The following is a 24,172-nucleotide window of genomic DNA, read 5'->3' on the forward strand; positions in this document are numbered from 1 at the left end:
TAATAATAATAATAATAATGCAATTTAATAGACACGTGTGCTTCAAATTAAAAATCTCAGTTTCCCTACTTACAAAACATATATTCCATAAATACTAAAAATACTTTAAGGTAAAAATGGAAATAAATATATTCATGAGCCACTAAATCAGTGTTATTCAACCTTGGGGTCAGGAGCCAATGTGGGGTCGCCTGAAATTTCTATTGAATTAAAAGAAAAAAATTAGAATTTTTAAAATTTTCCTATATATATATATATTTTTTTTTTTGGAAAACACTTATTTCAAAAAGTGTTAAAGGATGTAAAGTCTGCAACAAATGTATATAATAAGTCATTAGTGAATACCAGAGAATCACATGAGCATGAGAAATTAAAAGAAAATATGTAATGAAAATAAAATATAAATCTCTAACTTAAAAACAAGCAACGTGAAATTAACAGTGAATATGCAACGTGTAGACTTGTATACGAACTGTAAGTATATTAAATAAACACATGTGCTTCATATACCTATTTATGTTTTAATTTAGGCTGTTTTATAATTTAGGAATTAGAGTTGGGCGATATATCGAAATTCAAGATGTATCAAGTTTTCTATTTTGGCGATATAGAAAACTACAATATCACATACATAGACAGATATTGTATTTTGTATAAAAATACTAGTTTTAGGAGTACTTGCTTTTACCTATCAGAATACCATGTAAAGCTTAGTTAAATGGATGAATGAGTGCGTCCTAACCCAGACCTTCCCCATAACAAGCTATATTCCAAAACTCACTCATATGTGCTGTCCCTTACAGGAGAAAAAGCCAAAAGTGGCACATATTGTGCCGCTGTTTGTTAATAAATGTGTCTGTGTGGCATTTTGTACCAGCAAATTTAACCCAGAATTGTCTTTCTGCTCAGTCTTCATTTGAAATAAAATGATCTAGATTTATATCGTATATCACCATTTTGAGAAAAAATATTGAGGTATGAGTTTTGGTCCATATCGCCCAGCCCTAGTAGGAATGTTCACAGCATTTCAATTTTAATAAAGGTAGGCCTACCAGATTTTTTTGTATGTGCGTATTTAGTAAGTGGTTGACAAGTGGCTATTTTAGATTTCTGTCCACTTGTTTTAAAATATAAGGGATACTGGAGCTTAGTTTGGTGGTTGGTTTCAGCCACATTTTATTGTAACAATGACCTTAAATCACTACATGCTGTAAAATCACTTTACTGCTGTAATTTTTTACTATAGTCTACCTAAGGGTTCAAGTTAATGATTACTATATGAGTATGTCCAAAGCAACATCAAATGCAGTGTTGTGCTTTTCATTGGCTCCCCACACCACGTATGAAGTGGGCCCGTCTGTCACTCCCGGGCCACCTTCAACCCCCCAGTCGCGCCCCTGGTGTGGAGAAATTGAAGCGGGTGGCACACCAGCTTAAGTATAATGATGGTGGTCATGAAAGGAGTGAGTTATACCATTTACCAAATACCAGTTTTAGTTATACCTAAAACTGGTATTTGGGATCAACGTATCTAAGATTAAGACCAATACGAGCTAATCCCACAACTAAAGGCATGCCAGTGCATCCACCCACAACCAATGTTTGTGCAAGAGCCAGTTCCGTGAACCCAGGCTCCACCCCCGGGTCCGAAAGTGCAGCCAGGCCTGCTGCAACAACGGGCGCTAAGGAGCCCCAGGGCACCCCCCATGACCGAGCAGACGCCTCAGAGACGCCAGTCCGAGAGACAGCAACCGCCCTCACACACACACCCGAGGATGCCCCAATGAGCCGAAGACAGAGAGCAAATCACCAGGGCGCCAATCCCCAACGCCCCCCACCAGCCGCTCAGTACGGTGTTATATTACAGTTAAAGTATTTGTGCCAGGGCAGGTTTATAATTTTCCTGATTTGATTAGATTCTGATTATTGAAGTCTCAATTGAATTAAAAACTGATTTTCGATTAACAATTGTCAATTACATTTTCTATTATTGATTTTCTACTTCACGTCAATCAGCTGCTGAATTATTTGACTTCTCTTTTGATGAACACCTTCAATATTTTACATTATAATTGAAATGTAGGACTCACCTGGTATGTATTAGTATAGTTTGAAAAATGGATATAATCCAACTTTTGACATTTAAGAATTGATTTATATTCGTCAATAATTAAAATCCAACTTTGAAATGTACAATTAAGAACCACAGTTGCATTTGTGGTTGAGAAAATCAAAATCATCATTAGGCTAATGTAGCTGAGTGAAAAGTTTCATAATAATGTACTTGATCTCACATTACAGAACTTACTGGAAACTAATTATTGCAACTGTATCTTTAGTCTGTCTAAATAGTCTAAATGGATTACTCAAAGTGCTATCAAGTGACTGTGCTTCACTTTACAGAGTAATGAACAACATAATAAACAATGTAAGTAATGTTCACATTAAGCTTCTAAAAGCCAGTGGCGGTCAGAATTGTTTTCCAGTGGGACTGCTTAGAATATTGAGGTGAAATGAACATTAAAACTAAATAGTTGATTTTACTTTTTTTGTATTAATGAGATGAAGTTCATCCAAAAAGAGCCCCACTGGTTTGGAAATCCTATATTGAACACAGAGAAATTTACCACCAAAATTCAATCACCTGTTTCCAACGTTGCACACACTTATTGAGTCAACAGACACCAGCCAACCATTCTTTGCTCAGGTAATGAACCGACAAATGGTTATTCAACATCAACACCACTAATCCCATTAGCAGGAAGTTCACAAGAATCAACACAATCTTCAACGACTGATAAGCTTCTGGCAGTCTCTTTTTTTATTTATTTATTTTTTATTACTGGAAACCCTAACATCTTATGTTTGTTTAGTTTATTAGAAACTTAACAATGGTCATGACCTCTGCTGTGACATGTAGTCCAACTCATTCCCAGTGGTGCTACTGCAGATATGAACATGGGCATCCTGTGTCATGGCTAGCTGTTAGTGAGTGGCAAACCAAGAATGACTTTTTAATACATCATAAGAATTTAATAGATTGTTGTGAATTAAAAGTGTATAATCTATACCCCAGGCTGTTGAAAGAGTAGATACAGTAGATGCAGAAGTGGATTTTCTGCGTGTTTATGTGTGCCAATAAAGAGAGTTGAGCCACTCACAATGATAATAGCTACGTGGTTAGTAATAGGATGCATGGGCAAATCCTTTATATGTCAACAGGATGCCATCATTATACCACTTTATACTTTTGTGGAGAAGATGAGGAAGCATTATGTTCTGCAAGATCATTGTAGTGCATCTTCTACGTCACACATGGGCCACATGCGGCCCTCGGTCTAATTTTGTGTGGGCCCCCAAAGTAAATGCACAAATTGACTACATTAACACACAAAAGGGACAAGAAAAATACACGAGATGACTACAAAAATACAAAAAAAATATTCAAAATGACAATGAAAATTCACAGAACAAAAATACACAAAATGACAGAGAAAAGCACAAAATTACAACAGAAACACACAAAATTACAACAGAAACACACAAAATGACATCAAAATAGATTTACATACTCCAGAAACCCACTAAATTACATCAAAATACATTTATTCACTCCAAAAACACACAAAATGATGTAAAAAATACATTTATTTACACCAAAAACACAAAATTACATCAAAAACATATTTAATTACTTCAAAAACACACAAAACAATAAAAATATACAAAATGACAGAAAAAAACAGAAAATTATTTCAAAAACATTTATTTTTCTTACTTGTATTTAATACTCACATTAGTCATTATTCTAAAAGCTGACATAAATGTTGATAATCTGATCAAACAATCACATTTTTGTAGCCCCCGCTGTAATAAAGTTGCCCATCTCTAGTGTAATTGTGCAGTCATTTTAATCATCTCTATATTGCAATTGCAACTGAAATTGTTTGATTTCTTTTCAGTCTCTGTCGTTTGTCCTGTTTTTTTTAAAAAAAAAAAAAAAAAAAACTAAATGCTTGCATCATGCCAACATCAGTATTGGCAAAGAGGGGAAATCCACTCTGGGAAAGCTTCATGACTTATAGCCTTATAATCATCACATGAAATATAATGAAGATAGTTTCACTAAGTGGAAAATGATATAATACAACCTCTTAAAAAGCCAGATCCAAGTCCAATGATTGATATTTGATTGAACATTTTTTAAATTTGGTTAAAACTGCCTCCTCACATGACCCAAGTTTAACCTGCTTGTCTCAACATGCAGATTTAGTGATAAAGTTGGCTCACGCTGTAGTTTAGGTGAAGTCATTCACAACTACACCATTAGCACTTCAGTAGGGTGTGCGATTTAGATGAACTTTGTAACACTTTCAACTTTCTGTGCTTTAACATAGTCTACACCAGGGATTCTCAACTGGTCTCACCCTGGGACTCACATTTGCCACGGTCATTAAATTGTGAACCGCTATTTTTTTTAGAATTCAACCAACCAAATTCAATTTTTCAAAAATACCTGTTGAAAATACACATCTCTAATTTTTTTTAAGGCATAAATCTATATATTTTCCTGTGCAACATGCATTTCACAGCATGCCTGTGAGCAGAATAGTTTCTTTCAAAATAAAAGAAAAGTCCAACACAAGAGACATTATTATAGACCAGTTGTCCACGAACCACCCAGTACAGGTCCGTGACCCACTTTTGGGTCCCCACCCACCAGTTGAGAAACCCTGGTCTACACTATAAATAAAATTTAAAAAAACACACACTGATTTGTTCAAGTGCTTTATTTTTTACTTCACTTTGCATATAAATTATATCTAACATTGCAATATTTACACAGCATCACTTTTTGGAAAAACACATAAATTGGGATAACCATAAATGATTGAGTTGACATCTCATGTGTGGAAACCCTCAAAGGCCCAGTAAACTTCTGGGCAGCATCTCGAGTCAATACTGTTATCAAAAGAGCCATTTTGCACCCTGAGCTCCATTTCTCAGCCTGAGGGAAACTCTATGAACATTCCATATTGCACATCAAACTCCATCGCTCTTAAGGTAACGGTGTTTTCCATGTTCCCGCAGAGTAAACGTGTCATCTCCATCTCTCCAGTTTCACAAATCATCTTCCTCCTTCACAAACTGCATCCTGGGGTAAAGAGTCTGCTGTCAGCTGATCAGAATGATGTCATCATTTGCAGAAACTCTGTAATGACAAGCACTTGTTTAACATCTCCAATCCAGCACTGAGGATCAGAAAGTATTAGCCACTCTACAATCTGATTTAATCATTTTCCTAATCCAATCATTTTTAAAAAAAACTTCCACTGCTTTTCAAGAAGGCCACACACTATAATTGTGCGTTAAGTTATTACAGCTTGATTCAATCATTCAAATAATGGACTTCTCTATGGTACGAGTGGCATTAGCTCAGATACGTAGCCCTAATGTGACTACTGTTTCCTACTTTAACAAGAATGAAGGGTGTGAAGGGTTTCTGCAATGCACTAAGTGGTCATTTGATGTGTCAGATGCAAATAACCAAGTTGCATTTAATGGTTTTTGTGGCATTTTAACTTTGGTAAATGGACTAGATTTATGTAGCGCCTTATCACCACACTGAAGCAGTCCCAAAGCGCTTTACATATCAGCTCATTCACCAAATCACCCTCACATTCACACACCAATGGGACAGGACTGCCATGCAAGGCACTAGTCGACCATTGGGAGCAACTTAGGGTTCAGTGTCTTGCCCAAGGACACTTTGACACATAGTCAGGTACTGGGATCGAACCCCCAACCTCTCAATCAGAAGACGACCCTCTACCACCTGAGCCACGGTCGCCCCTTGGTTAGATTTAAAGTCTTTTTTTTTTTGTTAGTGACAAACTCAATTAAAAAAAACTCCCAAAAACAAAAACTTTGACAAACCAGAACAATAATTCCAAATAACTTTTCCTGCGTCTTGAAAGCCTACCAGAGTTATTCAACCTTGGGGTTGTGAACCCATGTAGGAGCCTGGAACTTTCTAGTACCGGTAATTGAAAAAAAATAAATAAACAAATGTTAACATATAAATAATAAAATATAATACATAATATAATATAAATATTATCTTTGAATCACTAATCCTGGCTAATCTGTGTTTGTAACGCAGTATAACAATCATTATCAAAAACTAATTCTAGAAGGAAAATCTTCGGGGGTCGACAGAAATTTGTGATATCAAAATGTGGCCATGACCCCCTACTAGGATGAGGCTGACTCTATTTCATCTAAAGGTTTAGCATCGTGTAAGGGGGATACCTATTCAAATATTGTAAATATCTACAAAAAGACGGCAAATTTAAACAAAAAAGTTGAGGAATGAATATAGGGTCGAAACATTTACTCTTCCTTCAAACCAGTGAATCAAGTCGTCGCTGGTTCTCTATTAAGATCAATATTTAGATTTCTTTCACCTCTCACAAACCATGCGTCAACCTCTCACTTCCATAATCTGCAAAAATATTTTGAGGATGTGAATGTTCTGTAGAAAGCATCGGCGTGATTATTATTATTATTATTATTTTTTAATCTTTGTAAAAGGCAGCAGAATTATTTAATAAGGAGCGCAATCTACGTCTAAAAAAAAAAAAGAACTGATTGCAGATAAATAAATGGTTTTAAATCCACACAGCGAGATTCTTGCTTCCTCAGAAAACTTTGCAAACAAGATAACAACCGCACATTTGCTACAAAAAGCTAGTTCTAAGCAGATTCAATTTCATCCATGAGGGCATTAACATGTTGTAGAGAATTCTGATCTAATTTTTGGAAAGCAGAGACACAGAGAGGACATTTACTCAAGTGACAGGAAGCAAATGACTGCACTTACAGCCTCTGTGCAGCTTGACAAGACCACTAATGACAAGCAAATGATGAGTCTGAAAAGCAGCTGACAGTTTATTGCCTATCTCAACAGGAAAGATACACAATTACATAGTTATGTTACATGTTATCATGTAAGAGCTGTGTAACCGAGTCTATAGACACGCAGCACAGGAAATCCTGGATGGTTTAATCATACAATGCTGCCGAGCACGTAGAGAAAACCTCAGAAGAATGTCAACGTCTGGTAGAACAATCAGGACCAAAACTAAGCTAGCAGAGATTAATTCATTGCTTTCATTTGTTTGCCACTTTTACTGCTTATGAATTCAGCTTTTTTTCTTGCGGCTCTGAGTCTGAAATCATTTCACTGGAAATTTCTGCAGAAAGTAAGTAAGTTTTGTTGCGGCGGGGCTTTATGAAAATGTCAAGCGCCATAGCTTTCTGGAGGTAAAACAACATCTTTCCCATTGTTACGCACAACTGTGTGTGACTAAGACAGGAACCAAACAAATTTCCTTCATTGTACACAGGCCCACACTAACACGGCGTGTACAGTAGTACGTGTTCAAACAGACAGACGGGTGGGGGCGGGGGGTGGGGGGACTGATAGCTTTCATATCTATCAGACACTGATTGGATTACAGCATTTGCTATCTTTACTAATCATACGTTTTGACATATAAATGTTGTAGTGTTAAAGAAGAATAAGCATGATGTCAACATAAAATTAACGCCAAATCTAAAAAAAATAAAATAAATAAACTTTACTTGTGTTCAGACCAGATTTACATATTTCTCCTGAGAAACTTTGAATGATATTCCGTAGAAATCCAAATGAATAAAGCGATGTTGCACCATAGCTTTTTACCATCAGTTAAATCCCTTTGCAAACCAGTGATAATTATAATTTATCACTGGTTTGAACAGGTTCTCTAAACCTGACCACATTACCGCTGTGTTTCAGACTGTATGTGGCGAGCGTAAGATGTCGACACATCCGCATTTGTTTCCTCCACACCTTTCTACTTTTAGAAAATAGCTACATTCTCGCTGGAGCTGTTAACTTTATTTCTTGCTTTTCTGGAGCCTTGTTGCGATGATGTTTGATAAACACATGGAAAGCAACGTGAAGGCAGAATATTTGCCGTCAACGGTAGATTTAGAGATATGTTATTTTATAGCGTCTTATATTAGTTGAATGTTGAGAATAGTTTTCACAGCTAACGAAGTAAACTTCAATAAATGGAGCTTCTTCAGAATTTCAGAAAACTTCGTAAAATATTTGCAGCCATATTATTTCTAGGTGATCCAACATGGGGTCGCAACCCAAAGGTTGCAAAACCCCTGGTTTAAACCATGCATAAATTATCCTTTAAAGAATCAGATGGATTAGAAGCAAATAGTGATGAAAAGCAAACACAGGAGCTTTAAAAGGGATACTAATAAAAACGAATAAACTAATAAACTTAACTACCGGTAATAAAACACGTTCAATAATAATTTTATTACAAAAACAGAGGGATTTATAAAGGCAGTCTGGTAATAAAATAGTATGACCACCACAAAGAGCAGGTCAGATGTTGTTGATACAAACTATTTAGCATAGAAAATTTAAAAAAAACAAAAAAAAAAAAAAACAATCATTCTCAACTCCTGTCAGCGAAACCACAAGAATTCTGTGAACCTTTTCTGGGTCACTCTGAGAGGCAATGTGAGTCGGTTCTATGGGACAGAACCCAGCAGGGAGGGAGCAGGGGCCTGGGAGGGTAGGAGGGGGCTCTCCCACCACTGCAGCCTCAGTCTCCCTGTAATCAGCCCATCACTGGGTGTGTCTGCTGCATTGCTCCCACCACTAATTTCATTGCTCTCCAACCATAATGGGCAGAGCCAAACCACAGCCTGGAGGAAACCCTGCTACAGTCTGCTGCTTTCTAATGATAAAGTTTGTCTCATAGAAAAGGAATGAGGCGAACACGGGACATATAGGAACATACAACATCCTGCTGCTGCAGCAACAAACGTCAAGTATATCAATGTGTACTCCTCGTGTATTTGTTTTTATAGTGTTGGTTAGTATAGTTGAGTAAAATCAATTTTGGATTGATATCATTAACATTTATAAAAACCGATGCAAAGGTGATAAAATTTTTACTTAAACGCTAGTATTCTGACGATAGCAGCGCAACGCGGAGTGCTTTCACCGCAAACATGGCGGATTAAGACGGTGCTCCGCTGGGTGAGCTGCCCCAGCTGTAGTCAGAAGTTTGGAACTATTTTGGCTTTAACAATATATATAAACAAACGCGAGCTTGATAAAAGTAAAACTATTGGGAATTGAGGTACTGTAGAAATACCACAAATCTCAAAAAACACTTAATGAGGTCCCACTCTGATACGCTATAGTGTGCCTCCGACACAGGTTTACACAGATGAAACTGACAGACTCACTTCAACTACCTCCCGAGTCTCTGCGTGCCATACAAATAACAGAGGCTATCGCAGCTTTTATTTGCAAAGATTTACGTCCATACTCGGTGGTGGAAAACAAAGGCTTCAAGCAGCTCCTGATGTGTGCCCGTTCCCGTCCTCCGCATGTGTGTGTTTTTCTAATATTACTGCAGGTCCCACATAATACCTCATTTAGATTTGAAAAGTATCTTTATTTTTGACATACATTTTAGTTTAATTATGCACAGTTATTTGGGAAAAAAATAAAACAGGTTTTATGGGGCCCTAATGATGCTGTTTGCTGGGGCGCTCGCTGCCGGCCGCCAGTTTCAGTGTTCATATTGTTATTGCTGATCTATGTACAGTAACATACAGATTTGATTCTCAGCTACTTTAAAAGTCATTTGCATCCCATCCCGGCCATTTGTTAAAGTGAAATTGTGCTGCCAAGTCCTTTAAGTCTGTAAGTCTGTAAGTGTGTCGGTGCCTTGTCCATGACAGAAAAAAGCTCTGCTTTAATAACCACATCCTTGCACTTCTGCAAAAATCCTTCCACGTGTATTGTTTCTAGTCTCTGTAAGAAACACTGATGTTTAAATAGGGAAACTCCCCCAAATGAATGTCGGCAGCAGCGCGTATAAACGGAAAGAATGTTATTAAAGGATTGTCAAATTACTGTGAACAGTCTCACCGCTGACGACAGCAGATCACAGAGTGTCTCAGTTGAACATCTGTCCGACAGTTCTCTTCAAAAACAGGAAAATCCTTCTGTTCTCGGACAAACTGCTGCAGGTCTGTCAGCGGGAACCCATTCTTCTGGTAGCTCTATGTGCAAAATCAAACAACACAACATGAGCACAGATACAAAAGCAACATATTTCAGTGCGGGTTCCAACATTTAAAAAAAAAAAAAAAAAAAAGATTTTAAAAGTTAAAGTAAACAGAGGACAATAGTAAACAAACATATTAATCAAGGGGCTACACTTCTGTCAGCATTTAGCAATAACATTTAACACTTCCTTTTGATGTAAAATAAAGAAATAAAAAAATAAGAAACAAAGTAACAACAAAAATTGCTATTATTATCAGTCTAACATCATTTACCTGCTGATAAGTTTTTAATCATGAAGTTTAGTGTAACACAACCATTGTGTTTTTTTTATGTCAAGATCTGATTGTGTGCAAACGAGTCAAATAAATCAATACTTAATAAAAATGTCTGCATGGATTGATGTTTTTTGAAGGTTTGTAGATGTTCCTTCTGGCAGTTCTTTACAGTTGAAAACATTACACTTGAAATTATTGTAGAAAAAGAAAAGAGCTGTCAAGTTTGGGCAACTCTCAAACAAGCCCTAAGAGCAGCTCGTAATAAATGAATGAATAGGTAACAAAACAACGCCAAGCTGTCATAGCAACAAAAAACCCACAAAATTGTGCATTTTTTTGCGAGGTTGTTTAAGTACTGATTTAAGGGAGGGGGGAAATAGGATTATAGTCCCTTAACCACACGGTTGTAAATGTAATTTGGACATTAATTTGACACAATTTGAGTCCTCCATAACAATGTGCTGACGTCTACTGACCTTGATGGTCTCATAAGCATCAGTGATGAGTGCGATGAAGAGCGACAGCACCATGTAGATGAACAGGGAGATGAAGGAGTAGAGGTACGCTCGGCTGAAGAGCCACACCAGAGTGTTTTTGTCTTTCAGCTGCGCGAAGGTGGTAAACATGTCGTCGCCATTGAGCAGCGAGAAAAGACACTCGGCCACGCGGCTCAGGCCTTCAAACTGAGGAGGAGGAGGAAGATGAGTGGTGAAGAGGGCAGAACAAGAACAGCTTTGAAACAATACAAACATTTCAGTCATAATGATGAACATTTAAATACAGATTTTTATTTTGTGAAAAAGGCCTTGAATGGTGCACCTGCAGCCCATACATCAGATTTATTCATTTTTGTTTTTAACCCACATTTGCTCCATAATATAGTATTGTAATTTATTTAAATTTGGAATGTGTTGTTCACGCCTAAAAACTAAATATTAGCAAAATAAAGTAAATTGCAGCATAAAGGAAAATGACATGGTAAATATTTTAAATACAGTAAATTATAATACCTAATAAACTGCAGGTTTCATAACAGAACTCAGTCTGATTTAACATGAAGCTAAACAAGCTGCAAATCACTAAGGCACAAAGTTCCCAACCTTTAGTTAAACACAGGAAAGTGAGTCACATCAGATTAAAACAAGTATTTAATACATGCGACACGCAGGGATTCGTAGGAAATAAGTGTGTTTAGAAACTACTTTCTGACTTTGCAGAAGGAGTTTGTTCCAGATGGACAGAAGAATCAAGCGTCTCTTCTTCCCACATTTATGTAACGTGTGTTTAGATCTTGTCAGAGATTCCTGATAGCACAGAGTGTCTAAAACAAAAGTGATTGATGAAGGTAAAGGAAACCTATTGGGATAAAAATGAAACAACTGACAACTAAAAACAGAGAGAAAGTACACCAGTCTCAGACCTTTATTCTCTCTGAATGTGATAATATCTAAAAACAACATCAGCGTGACCCTACATATCTAGGTCACTTAGAGATGTTTGTTTATTCCTTCAGTAAACACATAGAGGATCCTGGAAGGGATGACGGCACACTACATGGGAGTCCCCCAGCCACCCTAAAGTAAACATTGACCAGGGCTCACTGCTGCACTGCACCAACATGAGGAAAATATGAGCAGTTACACTTCAAATCAAATTCTCCTTTGATTAACAGCATAAAGCAAAACTTAACACCACACCCCGAGTGGTTTTATGTGTTACAATAGAATATAAAACATATATGGAAATGTCAGCAAAAAGAAGAAGCTATAGTAAAACTGAAATAAGTCCAGGTGAGTCATTAATTTGTACTGAAGGTGTTGACAACTTTCTAGTGCGTCTCTGCATTGCATGAAGACCCAACCATTTACCGGTAGTTCTTCATGTGAGAAAAGGTGAGGATCATGTTTCTTTTGGCCCATTATTACCATAGTGTCCTGCAACATTCCACCTCATAAATAACATGATGTTCTAAATTCATCGCTTGATAGTGGTTTAAAGGTGAGTGTGTTACTTCTTCTTGGCGACTGAGGTCAAGAAAGAAGCTGCTTTCTAATTCTTTACATCAGGGGTGTCACACTCATTTTGGTTCAGGGAAATTTGATGGAATAATTTGGGGAACATTTTTCAGATTTTGGAAAAATTGACAGTTCATTCAACAATTTGAATAAACTGCCATCATGTGATAAAAGAAGTGGAAAACTGAGCTCTGCAAATATTGTGTTTCATGTTTTTCTATCATTTTTACTTTCACGAGCGGGCCAAATTTGACGCTCTAAAGGGCCAAATATAACCCACGGACCTTGGGTTTGACATAAGTGCTTTACATGCTCCTTCTGTGTAATTCTGGATCAGTATTTTCCCTAATCAGCAGACCCTATGAGGCCAGATGGGAAGATGTTTTTCTCAGTTTTAATTTCTCAAGTTTTCTTATGAATGCATCAACTCACTTTAATGCAACAAGTGTCCAGTCCACAACAATGGCTTTACAATCTGGTGATCTGAACAGTAAGTGGATATTAGAAGTCCTTTCTCTGGAGTGACAGAACTCATTTTAGTGCTTACTGGGCACAGAGGCGGAATTTACTGTATTTGTGTCTTGTGAAAAATTTTATATAATCTTTAATTGATCAAATGCAAACATGTTTATTATATACTTTATATGACGTTCTAAACTTTCTCTAGTTTTTTTGTCACTGGGCAAAGTAACAGATTTACTCTCAGATTCAGTTTGGGGATTGCTGTGAACTGAACACTTTAGAGGAGCTGAGTCTGCAGAAACAACCCACACTGGCTTTGGGGAAACACAGAAATGCAGAAAAAAACAGGGCATGACTGCTGTGGTGGAACCACAGAGGTGCAAACCCTCCACTTTGGAGCAGAGCTGTCCTGTTATTTTGTCTCTCTCATAAGAATTATAGACCGCTCACTTCTTTGTAATTGGTTAAACTTACAAAAATCAGCAGCAGCCCATTAAATACAAGTTATTCCTCTTTCACAACTAATCACAAGATCGTGTTTCATTCACACACAAAACACTGAGTTGCTCCTCATCTTTCAGATCTTTAAGGCATTAAATACGCCAAATCGCTCACACACCTCTACATGACCTTTCTGCAGACCAGATGTTCTCAATTTAATTCAACATCTGCCTCATGAGCTCTGACTTGTTAGCGGCCAACTCATCCCGGAACATCCGTAAATAATTTATCCAACTGGGCCAGCACTGCTAAACAAACTCGTATTTTCTCAGATTACATGACACATCCTGGGACCACCATTGCACAGTCAATCACTGACAGTATTTTACAGCCGAGTTTTGTAAATAGTACATTTTGATTTGTATACTGGCTTATAATTATAGCTTTCTTTGCGAAACGTATTCAACTAATTTCTGACTTCATACACTCAGAAAAATCAATCAGTCTGATCCAAAATCCATGCTCAAAGCATTTTTAAATTCTACTCCACCTTAGTTCTCCTTGTTGGTGCCCTATTTTTAATAAACCATAACCAAAGGTTGTTTTATTAAAATAGTGTAGCTAATTTTTGCATTTGCATGTTACAAAAAAAAAAACTTAGAGCTGCAGCTGCTCAAGTTGGAACTTATGTCGATGAACACATGCTGACATCTTGTGGTTTCCTTGTGCAACTCAAGGTCTTTAAAAGCACTTAAAACCCATGGAAACGGTTTATTCGAACAACGCCTCTAATCATTTCCTCTTTTTAAAGAAACTAATGCTGACAGAGCTATTTAATGATATCCGCAGTAGAAGTGATTTCGTAAAATTGTTACATAAAAGACTCATAACGGTCATGAAATGCAGGCCTGAAGCATTTAATCACCAACTATAGTTCCTATAAATTATCAAATGTTGTACATTTTCCCTAGTCTCATTGAATTTGAATTAGCAAAGCAGTAATAATATTTAAATAATGGGTTATCCTACGTGTGCTCTCTTAAGAACACCTAAAAACAACAACCTTGGCATCAACAAAACTCAACAATTACTAAAAAGAAATAATAATTTGTTGAGTTTTTTTTTTTTTTTTTTTTTAAAGATAAAATACAATAAAACACAATCAGTTTGAGTTTCATGAACCTGTACCCCTGCAGAAATAATTCTAAGTTCTGCTCCTAAACTAAAGGAAATGACTCATTTGAGAAAGGGTTGCACAACATACAGCTTACATCTGGGATTTCCCTGTTTTCATTTCACTAAACTCAACAACATCTGCATCCTCACACTAATAAAAACCCTATCTTTTAGTCTTCACTGGACTCCAGTTCTCCTCCAACCAGTCAGACGTACCTTTTCATGGTAGGGCCCCAGAACGATCCATCCACAGAAGGTGTAGCCCAGGTAGATCATGCCCGCACAGCAGCAAAATCGCAGCACTTTGGGAAAGGCTGCTTTCATGGTTAAAATCAGCACCTGAGCATAAGAAAGGTGCAAAGATATCAAAATGTTATGTTACATATAATTTGTGCAGAGTTAAATACATTAAAATGTGTATTCAACTGAACAGCACATGCTACAAAGACCAAAGTGTCAGTTTCGTTGTTTACGTGCAGGAAAAATGCTTATATTATTTTTTAATGAGTGAAAACGTGAATGTGAAAATGTACAGTAGATATGTCCCGATACAACCTTTTCACTTCCGATACAATACCGATGTTGCGGCTCTGGGTATTCATCGATACGATATGATATCAGCACGAATCATACATACTTTTATTACTTATTTTGTAGTGTGGAATGTTAGAAAAGGCCTGATCAAGCGATGTTACTCAAACAGAGAACAATAGTCAGCAACAGTAAGTATGAGAAAAACTGACCCATTTATTATTAACCAATTGGTTACATACATTTTAACCTTCAACATAATATCTACAGTATTATACTGTACAATTGAATAAATATAATATAATATAATATATATCTGAGATTTTAGACGCAGTCCGATAAAATCCGATATTAATTTTCTGGCTGATATTGGATCGGGGCACCCCTAGTGTGTAGTGTGTGTGGCTTCAGGAGCTCCGACTCACATTGTACTTCTGAAAGTATCCCAGGTACCGGATCACACCGACCCACACCATCAACGTGGACGTTCCAAGAAAGATACTGCATATATCATAGGTCGTGAGACTCTGCAGAAAAACAAAAACAGACAGTTCAGATGTCGGGGCTCTGTGGTTTGAGTGAAGAGTTTATCAAATAAAAGCTCCGTTTTATGCGATAAACTGAAATAATCAGTGCAAAATCATTTCACTTGAGTTTGAAATCAGGAGATGATCTACATGAGTATGGTTACGTTAACTGAAATTAAGAAGCATGTTTAGCAAATTTTAAATAGTGATCAATTAAAGAGTGGAACATTTGGACAGATCCTAATGTGACTAATGATCTTAATATGGCTTTTTCCCTCACACATCAAAAACACTGTCTGAGTAACAAACACTTTAATAACACAATCCCTTTTTAAAATCTGAACACCACTATTGAGAAAAGACTGCAGACTTTAGGAGTGAGCATTCAGCCTGTGTTGGATAGAACAAGTCAGGGTTATTAAACACACTCTTTATAGCATCCACACACAAACGCTTCCTTTCAAAGTCCAACAGACTGTCAGAGAATATATTACAACACAGGAACACAGCTTATTTCCTCCATTACGCAATTGTAAAGTCATCAGTTTGAATAATATTACTGTTGCACGTTGGAGATAACTTTGATAAGTTATGTAATGAAAGCAATGGGACAACCGGCTTCTTTTATAGTGTTTTATTGTGATTTTGATCCCCGAAGAATATATACAGCATTCAGCACTGACTTATTTATTAACATTAGATCTGAGTTGATTTGATTTTTATTTTTTTGGTGCAACTTGTAGAATTCACCTTTTTACCTTTGCTTGAATTTCCATTTTTAGTACGGATCCAACAATGGCCAGGAGGTCGCTCACAATGACCAGCACATACCAGCCATTCAGAAACTCATTCTGGTCGTCCTCACATACTTTTCGGTTGTAGTTCTCCAGGAAAAATCGAGAAAATCTCTTTAGATGGAAAACAAAACATATGCAGCGTAAGTAACTGGAGAGTAAAGCAGGCAAAACACAGACAAGCCCGACTGACGTCTATTTACAGTTTAAATATTTATAGTTTATAGAGGGCATTTTTTACACATTGTTGAAAAGGGTCTCATACTTTGTTTTTGACAGAGGTGAAAGTAATGGATTACAAGTACTCATGTTACTGTAATTGAGTAGCTGTTGCGAGTACTTGTACTTTTTTGAGTTTATTTCTTAATCAGTCATTTTACTTATACTCAAGTAATTTTTAAAATAATTAAGTAATTAGTTACATTTGTACACCCAACCTTTAGAGTAAATTATTATTTTTTGTGATTATTTTTTACTTCTGTTTCATGGTCTCTTCATAAACTATGAAGGCACATTGAACATAATCCATATCTTCTTATTCACGCCACTTCTGATTAACGTCCAGCCACTTTCTTGGGTTCAGGTTGGGGTTTTTACCCATCATGTTGTTACCCACATGGCACGGCAGTGTTTTAGAGTTAATAAATTAGAGCCTGAGAATTGTTTTTAATTTTAAATTGGTGTCGTTATTTTTTTGTTTGTTTAAAGAATTGTACATTTTGACAAACCTTTTATTTATTAATTACAGATGCCTTTGTGGAAAATAAATTAAGTTCCAATTGTGCAAGATTTGGTTTGACATGTTTACTGTATGCAATGGAACCGTGGCAAGATTTATTACCAAAAATATACATGGGGGTGAAAGTAACAAGTAACTTTTACTTTGAGTACTATTGAATTGAGCTGCTGTTTTACTTGTACTTTGAGTACAATTTAAATCAAGTAACAGTACTTCTGCTTCAGTAGGATAGATCAGTACTCTTTACACCTCTGATTTTCATGTAGTAAATAATGACAATAGAATTAAAAAATAAATAACAACAAAGCTCCCCAGTTAGACGTGAGAATAATGTGCACATCTGACCTGCAGTAACCGCACAGCCAATATGATGGAGCGGGTGCACAACACAGCCGATGTGAGGCAAACCAGAATAACGAAGGCGTCAAAAACCAGGAGATAGTGTGTGTTCTTCTGAGCTGAAATAAAGTTGTGTGTGTGTGTTAGAAAAAGACATTTATCTCTACACCACTCACTCACACTGACACTGATAATCCACACTAAGATCCAACGCCTTATCAACGGTCTACAAAAGAACACAACCACCTCTGTTCAATTAAAAATGTTGCATTCAGGGGCCAAGCCATGACTGATTTTATTTTATTTTTAAAGATATGAAGAATAAAGAATAAAAACAACTTTTTTAACCCACTTAGTTCACTTTTTTTTTTTTGAAACCTTACCAGTCCCTGATATCTTCCAGTCTCGACATGCACTGCTCTGAGCTTCAATGTCCAGAAATATTTTCACCATCCCACTGTGACACTGGTTGTCAAAAGCTATCTGTAATTAAAATATAAATATCAAAAATAAGAAGAACTTTGAAAATCATAACACACTGACATACAGAAGACTGGAAGGAGAAAAACAACTAGAAAACTTTAAATAACAGATAATAAGACAGACGTGGGAGAGTGTTTTCAAGGAAGAAGACGTGAACGTAGCATATGACACATTTACAGACACAATAACAAAAAATATACGATAAATGCTGCCCTTTGAAACAAATAATCAAAAGTAAAACAAACAAAGTACCATGGATTAATAAGAAAATAGTGCAAGAAATAATACACTACAACACACAAATACACGCATTTAGGGCTTCATCTAAAAAACTACCACATCAAATACAAAAAGGTTTCACATACAATCAAAATTCCTACGACTTCAGACATAATAATGTGTTCAGACCAGACAGGGTCAAATCTAATGTTGGGAAACATAGTACTGTGTACAGAGCCATGAACCTCTGGAATAGCCTTGACGCAGAGACACAACAGTCCGTAAATCTGAAAGGATTTAAGGAGAAAACACGGAGGATATTTCTACACGCACACAGATCTCAAGTCAATTCTTCATCGAACTATACAGCGATGACATGGAGGAGATACGGGAAAAAAAAGGACAGTGAGGAGGAGTAACAACAGGAACAATGACTGCAGACGAGAACACATCACATAAAAAAAGACAAAAAAATAAATAAATAAATAAATTAAAAAGAATAATAATAATAATAATAAAAAAAAACGTTAATGAAAAGATGAAATTATGAAGAAGATGTGAATGTTTGAGTAGGGAAGAAACGAGGTTTGATGTAAAATTATCTGTGTTCAAATCAGGGGACGGATCTGGATAAGCATAATGCTTTTTTCCGTCGCCCTTTCCGGCATGCAAAAGGACAAAAAAAACAAAAAAAAAACAATGATGTGATTGCAACCATGTCGGAAATGAACTGATTAAATAAAATAAAAAAAATCATCACACTCCACATACACATCATTGTGTTTAAACATTTCCTTGTGCCTAATGAATCTAACTACAGGGCAATAGTTACTGTAACAAAGAAGGAGTAGCAGTCTGGGAGTTCTCGTGTGCGCACGGTCTGTAGGTTGATTCCCTTGAGCTGGAAACTCAGTTGAATGTCAACAAGTCTGAAAAATGCCACAAGTGAGCTTCGAGGTGAAAGTCAATAAGCAGCAAACTCAGTGAATGGCAGCTTGTACCTGTAAAAGTCCAAATCAAAAAAGGAGGCATTCTGGGCTCTCCATTGGCTCGCAGTCTTTGGATCCTGTGTCAAACAAACTGAGAGGAAGACGACAAGCACCGTCATCGGCATCTGCTAGCACTGGACACACATTTGTATTAAAATATCTAACATCACAATATCAACAAGATCATCAGCTCCACTTTTACAAAAACTATGATTTTTACCAATAGTAATAGTGAAATGTATGTGTTTGTATTCTTCTATTATCTCACCTATTGTCATCTGGGGTGAATAAATTACTTTATTTAAAGCACATACAGTAAGACACTATTTTCTGTAACATGTTTTTATTTTGCCTTTAATCTGAAACTCAATAACTTCCTTTATGGAAAAGCAAACACCAACAATATTGCCTCTGGGGAACTGAAAACTAGTTTTGGGCTCAATGTTGCTGAGTCAATAAAAAGATTAATTTAGTCACGTCCGCTGCTCTCACGGTATAATCATTAAATTGACTTTTTTGACACATAGGTTTCTATTTGTGATATTGATGTGATTTTATTTTCTTTATTACAGAGTTATAAAGGTAATTAATTTCATAACTAATATAAACAAACGTTAATCGGTTAATATTGTAGCATAGCACACGCTTCCAACTTCATGATTTCCTCACTTTACTGAAAGAAGTTTTGTGAAATGCCTGAAACTCAAATAATACACATAAATTCAAACTAAATATTTGCTCAGTTTTGTCACTCTTTGTATTTTACATTGCTGGGTCTAGACATTAACATTTAAATAAGCTCCCTCTGCTTTTCCTGTATGTTGTGTTTTCTTGTTTTGTCATTATTATTATTTTTACTTTATTTATTTAGCAGGTACTCTTAGCTTTTCTGTCACCTGTTTCTGGACCAGGATCAACAGGTGGATCATTTTAATCCACATATTTTCAAGTTAAATACAATGTTTGAGAGCCGCATAGAAAAAGCAAATTGCATTTTAGATACCGCACCACAAATCTGTTAGTTTTTTGTACTTTTTAGGGTATAGACAATAAAAAAAATAAAAATAAAAAAAGGTATTCCCACCGGTCTCCAGTTGGGCATCAATGTCAAACGTTTCATCCGAGGGCTCCAAGCTGCCTCTTTTGTAGTACTGCTTACAGATGATGAGAGGCAGCAAGTTTCCTTCTTCATCCTCAGCATAACTGATGGGACCCACCGAGAGCTGACCCAGCTGACTGTACTGTAAATATCACAGAGATCAGACTAAACACACACAGAGAGAGTATAATTAAGCTAGAATCAACCTCAGCCACTTTAGTGGGATTAGTCTGTTTTTATTCATGTATATAGTATAGTAGATAATTTATATATATACTGAACAAACCACAATTGACTTAAGGGTGGATTAAAACAAAGTGCCAACCCTAAAAAAATGTAACCTAAACCAAACATAAGAATACGTAAGATAAGGAGCCTTCCAGTCTAAAATAAAATTTAAAAAAATTGGCCAAAATAAAATTTTCAAAACTTGATTCATAGGTGCTGAAATTGTTTTTGTTTTTTTTTAAACTGTAACTCCAGTAGTCCTGTGTCAGCAACATTGACTACTGCTCTTGCTCAACACGAGAGTGCATTCAGTGCAAACATGGCAGATGCAGAGGAAGCGTCACTGGGTGAGCCGCCCAGTCAGAAGTTTGTAACCATCTTATTAATATCCAAGAGAAATTTGAAATATCAATACTGAATCAAAATCAAATCCTAATTAATCTATTCAAAACCTTACTAATCGGAATCAAATCAGGAAATGGCCATGATCCCCAGCTCTAGTCTAAAGTGCACAAGTTCTAGCAAGGGCTAGAAAGTCGACTATAAAACTGAAGTTTATCAATATGAATTAAAGTCAGGAATTGTGTATGAAATGATGTCAGACTCGTGGCACAGAACATTAAAGAATGCAAATACCTCAGCACTCCACCCATTAAGAAACTGAAAAATTAATCCCCCATGCTGGATAATTTACCTCACGCTCTCCTATGTGCAATATGTAAATTCAACTCCGGTTATATTTATTTATTTATCTTTTTGTAGAGTATACTTGTATTCTTTCCTTGTTTTATAACTTATTATAATTTGTTATTTGTAAAAAAAAAAAAAAATCCGACTCTGGGAATTCCATTGTACCTGTTCTTTTTAACTTACATACGACAATAAACTCTATCCTATTCTAAATGAGCTTTAAAAGCTGTTTCCTGATTGTTTATGTGTAATATTAAGATCTAAGTGCAGATGAATTTTGTACCTGATCTAGAGCATAAAACAGGCTGTCATAAACATCCCGTTGGGTGAAGACAGCCATGCTGTAGTCGTCCACATCAGTCCCGCTGTAGCCCTTTAGGAACAGGTTCTTGAGGGCCATGGTGTTCTCCTCCTTATAAGACACCACCAGCTGATTGTTGAGGCCAAACAAAACAAGCTACACGGGAACCAAAAGAAAAGCAAAACAGGTATAAATCACTCGCAGACACACAGAGGTAGCAGTCATGCAGTCTCACAAACAAACATGGGAACCAACTTATATATACGCTCATCATAGCAAATACGTGAAGATTATTAAATTAAACAATACTTGAGGGAAATTAACTGAGATTAAGAAAGACAATTTGACCTGAGAACGCGCGCACGCACGCACGCACGCACGCACCCACACACCCACACACACCACACCCACACACACACACACACACACACACACACACACACACACACACACACACACACACACACACACACACACACACACACACACACACACACACACACACACACACACACACACACACACACACACACACACACACACACACACACACACACACACACACACACACACACACACACACGTATCTTGGTTCAGGACAATCTGTACAATAATGTACTCAAGCCAAGAACTCATAAACCAAAAGGAAAACTATTATGAGCTTTACATCGTAAACGTACTTGTGTAACATTAGCTGTGCCTGACAGTGCTTATATGACAATAGTTCCTTATTGAAGTAAAAATATTTTAGGCAGGCAAGGTTTTATCTTGCAAAAAAATGTCTTCTACAGAAAACAAAAAAAAAATAGATTTCCTATTGTGGCTAATGAAAGTAATCAAACTAAATAAGATCAATAATCATGTTCTCATGTGTATGCGTGAAAATGACAAAGAAAAAAAGTTGTTTTCATGCCCAACTGTGTGTCTATTAGGAGTGTGACAATGTCTCAATACGGCGATATATCGCGGTATTTTTTCGCGCAATCGATTATCAATATGCTCGCGCTAAGTATCGATTTAAAAAATAATAATCATTTTCTTTTTGTTATTATTTTCAAAACCTTTTCTGCGTTTTCACTAAAATGTGCAGGTAGGTATTCACAGAAATGTTGTCACTGTTTGTTGAAGGAACCAGTATTTCACTATAATGGTGTCACTGGTAAGAAAGACGCTATTTTTTGTTTACAGAAATCACTATGGGAGATATTTTTTTGTTTACATTTATTGCACTAAAATAGTGTCACTGACTGTTCATAGGACACTTTCTCAATTTATTGTCTTTCAGAGGTATAAAATAAAAACTGCATTTTTTCCACTTAATTTCTTTTTTTTCTTGTTATGTCATCGATTATCGTAGATTGATTTCTGACCATTACATCGATAATCGCAGTATCGTCATATCGTGAGATAATTGTGAGCTTTGTATCGCGTATCGTGATGGTAACCAGAGGTTCCCACCCCTAGTGTCTGTGTGTCAAAACTCTGCTCGTGGTTAAAGTGGAACCACATGTATTAACACTTATCTATCCACATTCCACATCAGGAAAAGGAAACTCCTTTATTTCAAAACAGTCGTACATACCTGTGTGGTGATCATGATGATCTTCAGAATCTGGACTCCCATCTTCCAGGGGATGTGTCTCCTGGTCCTGTACTTCTCACACGGACTCATGAAGTAGTACCTGAGGTCATCTCTCAGTTTCTCCTCTTTAATGGCTTCATGACTAGTGGCAGAGCTGCTGGGTTAAAAACATTCAAACATGAGTATTTGACTGTTTAATCTTTTTTCTTGGGACTGAGCCAAAGTTTCGGGTTCAGGGTGGAAAAGTAGAAATGCAGAAGTGAGAATGAGATAAAGCAGTCATTTCAGAGCCTGTAGATGTTTTATAATTTGTTGGAGGGGGGTTGTTTGTTTCTTAATTTTTTCTTCTTCTTTTCTGAGCACAGTGCACACATTCAAGCTGCTGTCGGAGTACGAGTCCAATGTTTTCACAAAAGTTTGTCATTAATAACCAACAGAAAATACATCTATATTCACCATTTAACAACTTCAAAGCGCTGCGTTAACCACACATACGTTTACCATTTTAAAAATGAACAATATTTTACAGCAACCACGAAAAATAAACAGTTAAATGCAATTTTAGGTAGAGAAGTAGGTGGAGTAATGACGCTTAAAGTGTTTATCTTTTCCGTATTTCAGGGATATTTCTTTAAATGTACGTGTTTTAAGCTCGTTAATTAATAGATGGGTCTCACCTGACTGAGTTACTTCTGTCCAGGTAGCGAACCAACAGCTCCATGTTGTGGTACTTGTGTTAAAAGTAATTTAAGCCGGAAAAGGACAGACGAACACCTTCACACAGAGAGCGTTCAGTGCTCTGTGATGGTCATTCACCCTCAGCACGTGACCTCCTGTCAGCCAATCAGGAAGCGAGTTTATGGCTGCTCACAGGTGATCAATCTAAGGCGCGATATTTTTTGTAAATATCTGTATCATATTAGTATATATTTATATATATGTATTACTATTTTTTATTATTAGTATTATCTATCCTACTTTATTTTCTACTACTGTAATGTGTGTGTATCTGATCCCTATTTTTAACAGTCTTTTACCTAATTATACACTTATTTATTGTTTAATCTTTCTTTTGTCTTTGTTAACGTTTTTTTTTTTTTTCTGTGGCTGTAACAAAAGCAAT

The 24,172-nt window shown here is 36.4% G+C and overlaps 1 protein-coding gene across 1 annotated transcript; it reads right to left on the reverse strand.

The window, feature by feature from the left end:
- Positions 1 to 4,775: 4,775 nt before the first annotated feature.
- On the reverse strand, positions 4,776 to 23,863 carry mcoln2 (mucolipin TRP cation channel 2). Its single transcript, XM_028444169.1, has 14 exons — positions 23,727 to 23,863; positions 23,050 to 23,203; positions 21,450 to 21,623; positions 20,234 to 20,390; positions 19,162 to 19,240; positions 18,993 to 19,089; positions 17,842 to 17,941; positions 17,465 to 17,577; positions 16,345 to 16,494; positions 15,485 to 15,586; positions 14,745 to 14,867; positions 10,911 to 11,117; positions 10,019 to 10,152; positions 4,776 to 5,212 (listed from the first exon to the last, which is right to left on the reverse strand). Exons 1-14 carry the CDS (start codon positions 23,768 to 23,770, stop codon positions 5,176 to 5,178), a joined length of 1,671 nt encoding a protein of 556 aa, XP_028299970.1. The 5' UTR covers positions 23,771 to 23,863; the 3' UTR covers positions 4,776 to 5,175.
- Positions 23,864 to 24,172: the final 309 nt, after the last annotated feature.

The sequence above is a fragment of the Gouania willdenowi genome, chromosome 4, assembly GCF_900634775.1.
Source record: "Gouania willdenowi chromosome 4, fGouWil2.1, whole genome shotgun sequence".
NCBI lineage: Eukaryota > Metazoa > Chordata > Actinopteri > Blenniiformes > Gobiesocidae > Gouania > Gouania willdenowi.

What these genes read in the sequence shown, in the direction of transcription:
- mcoln2 (XM_028444169.1), bottom strand. Translation starts at nt 23,770, where the DNA reads ATGGAGCTGTTGGTTCGCTACCTGGACAGAAGTAACTCAGTCAG. An exon ending in GCTACTCCTTCTTTGTTACA is followed by an intron (nt 17,942 to 18,992) that starts GTAACTATTGCC and finishes TTTTAATTACAG; the next exon opens with ATAGCTTTTGACAACCAGTG. An exon ending in TGGCTGTGCGGTTACTGCAG is followed by an intron (nt 16,495 to 17,464) that starts GTCAGATGTGCA and finishes TTCCATCTAAAG; the next exon opens with AGATTTTCTCGATTTTTCCT.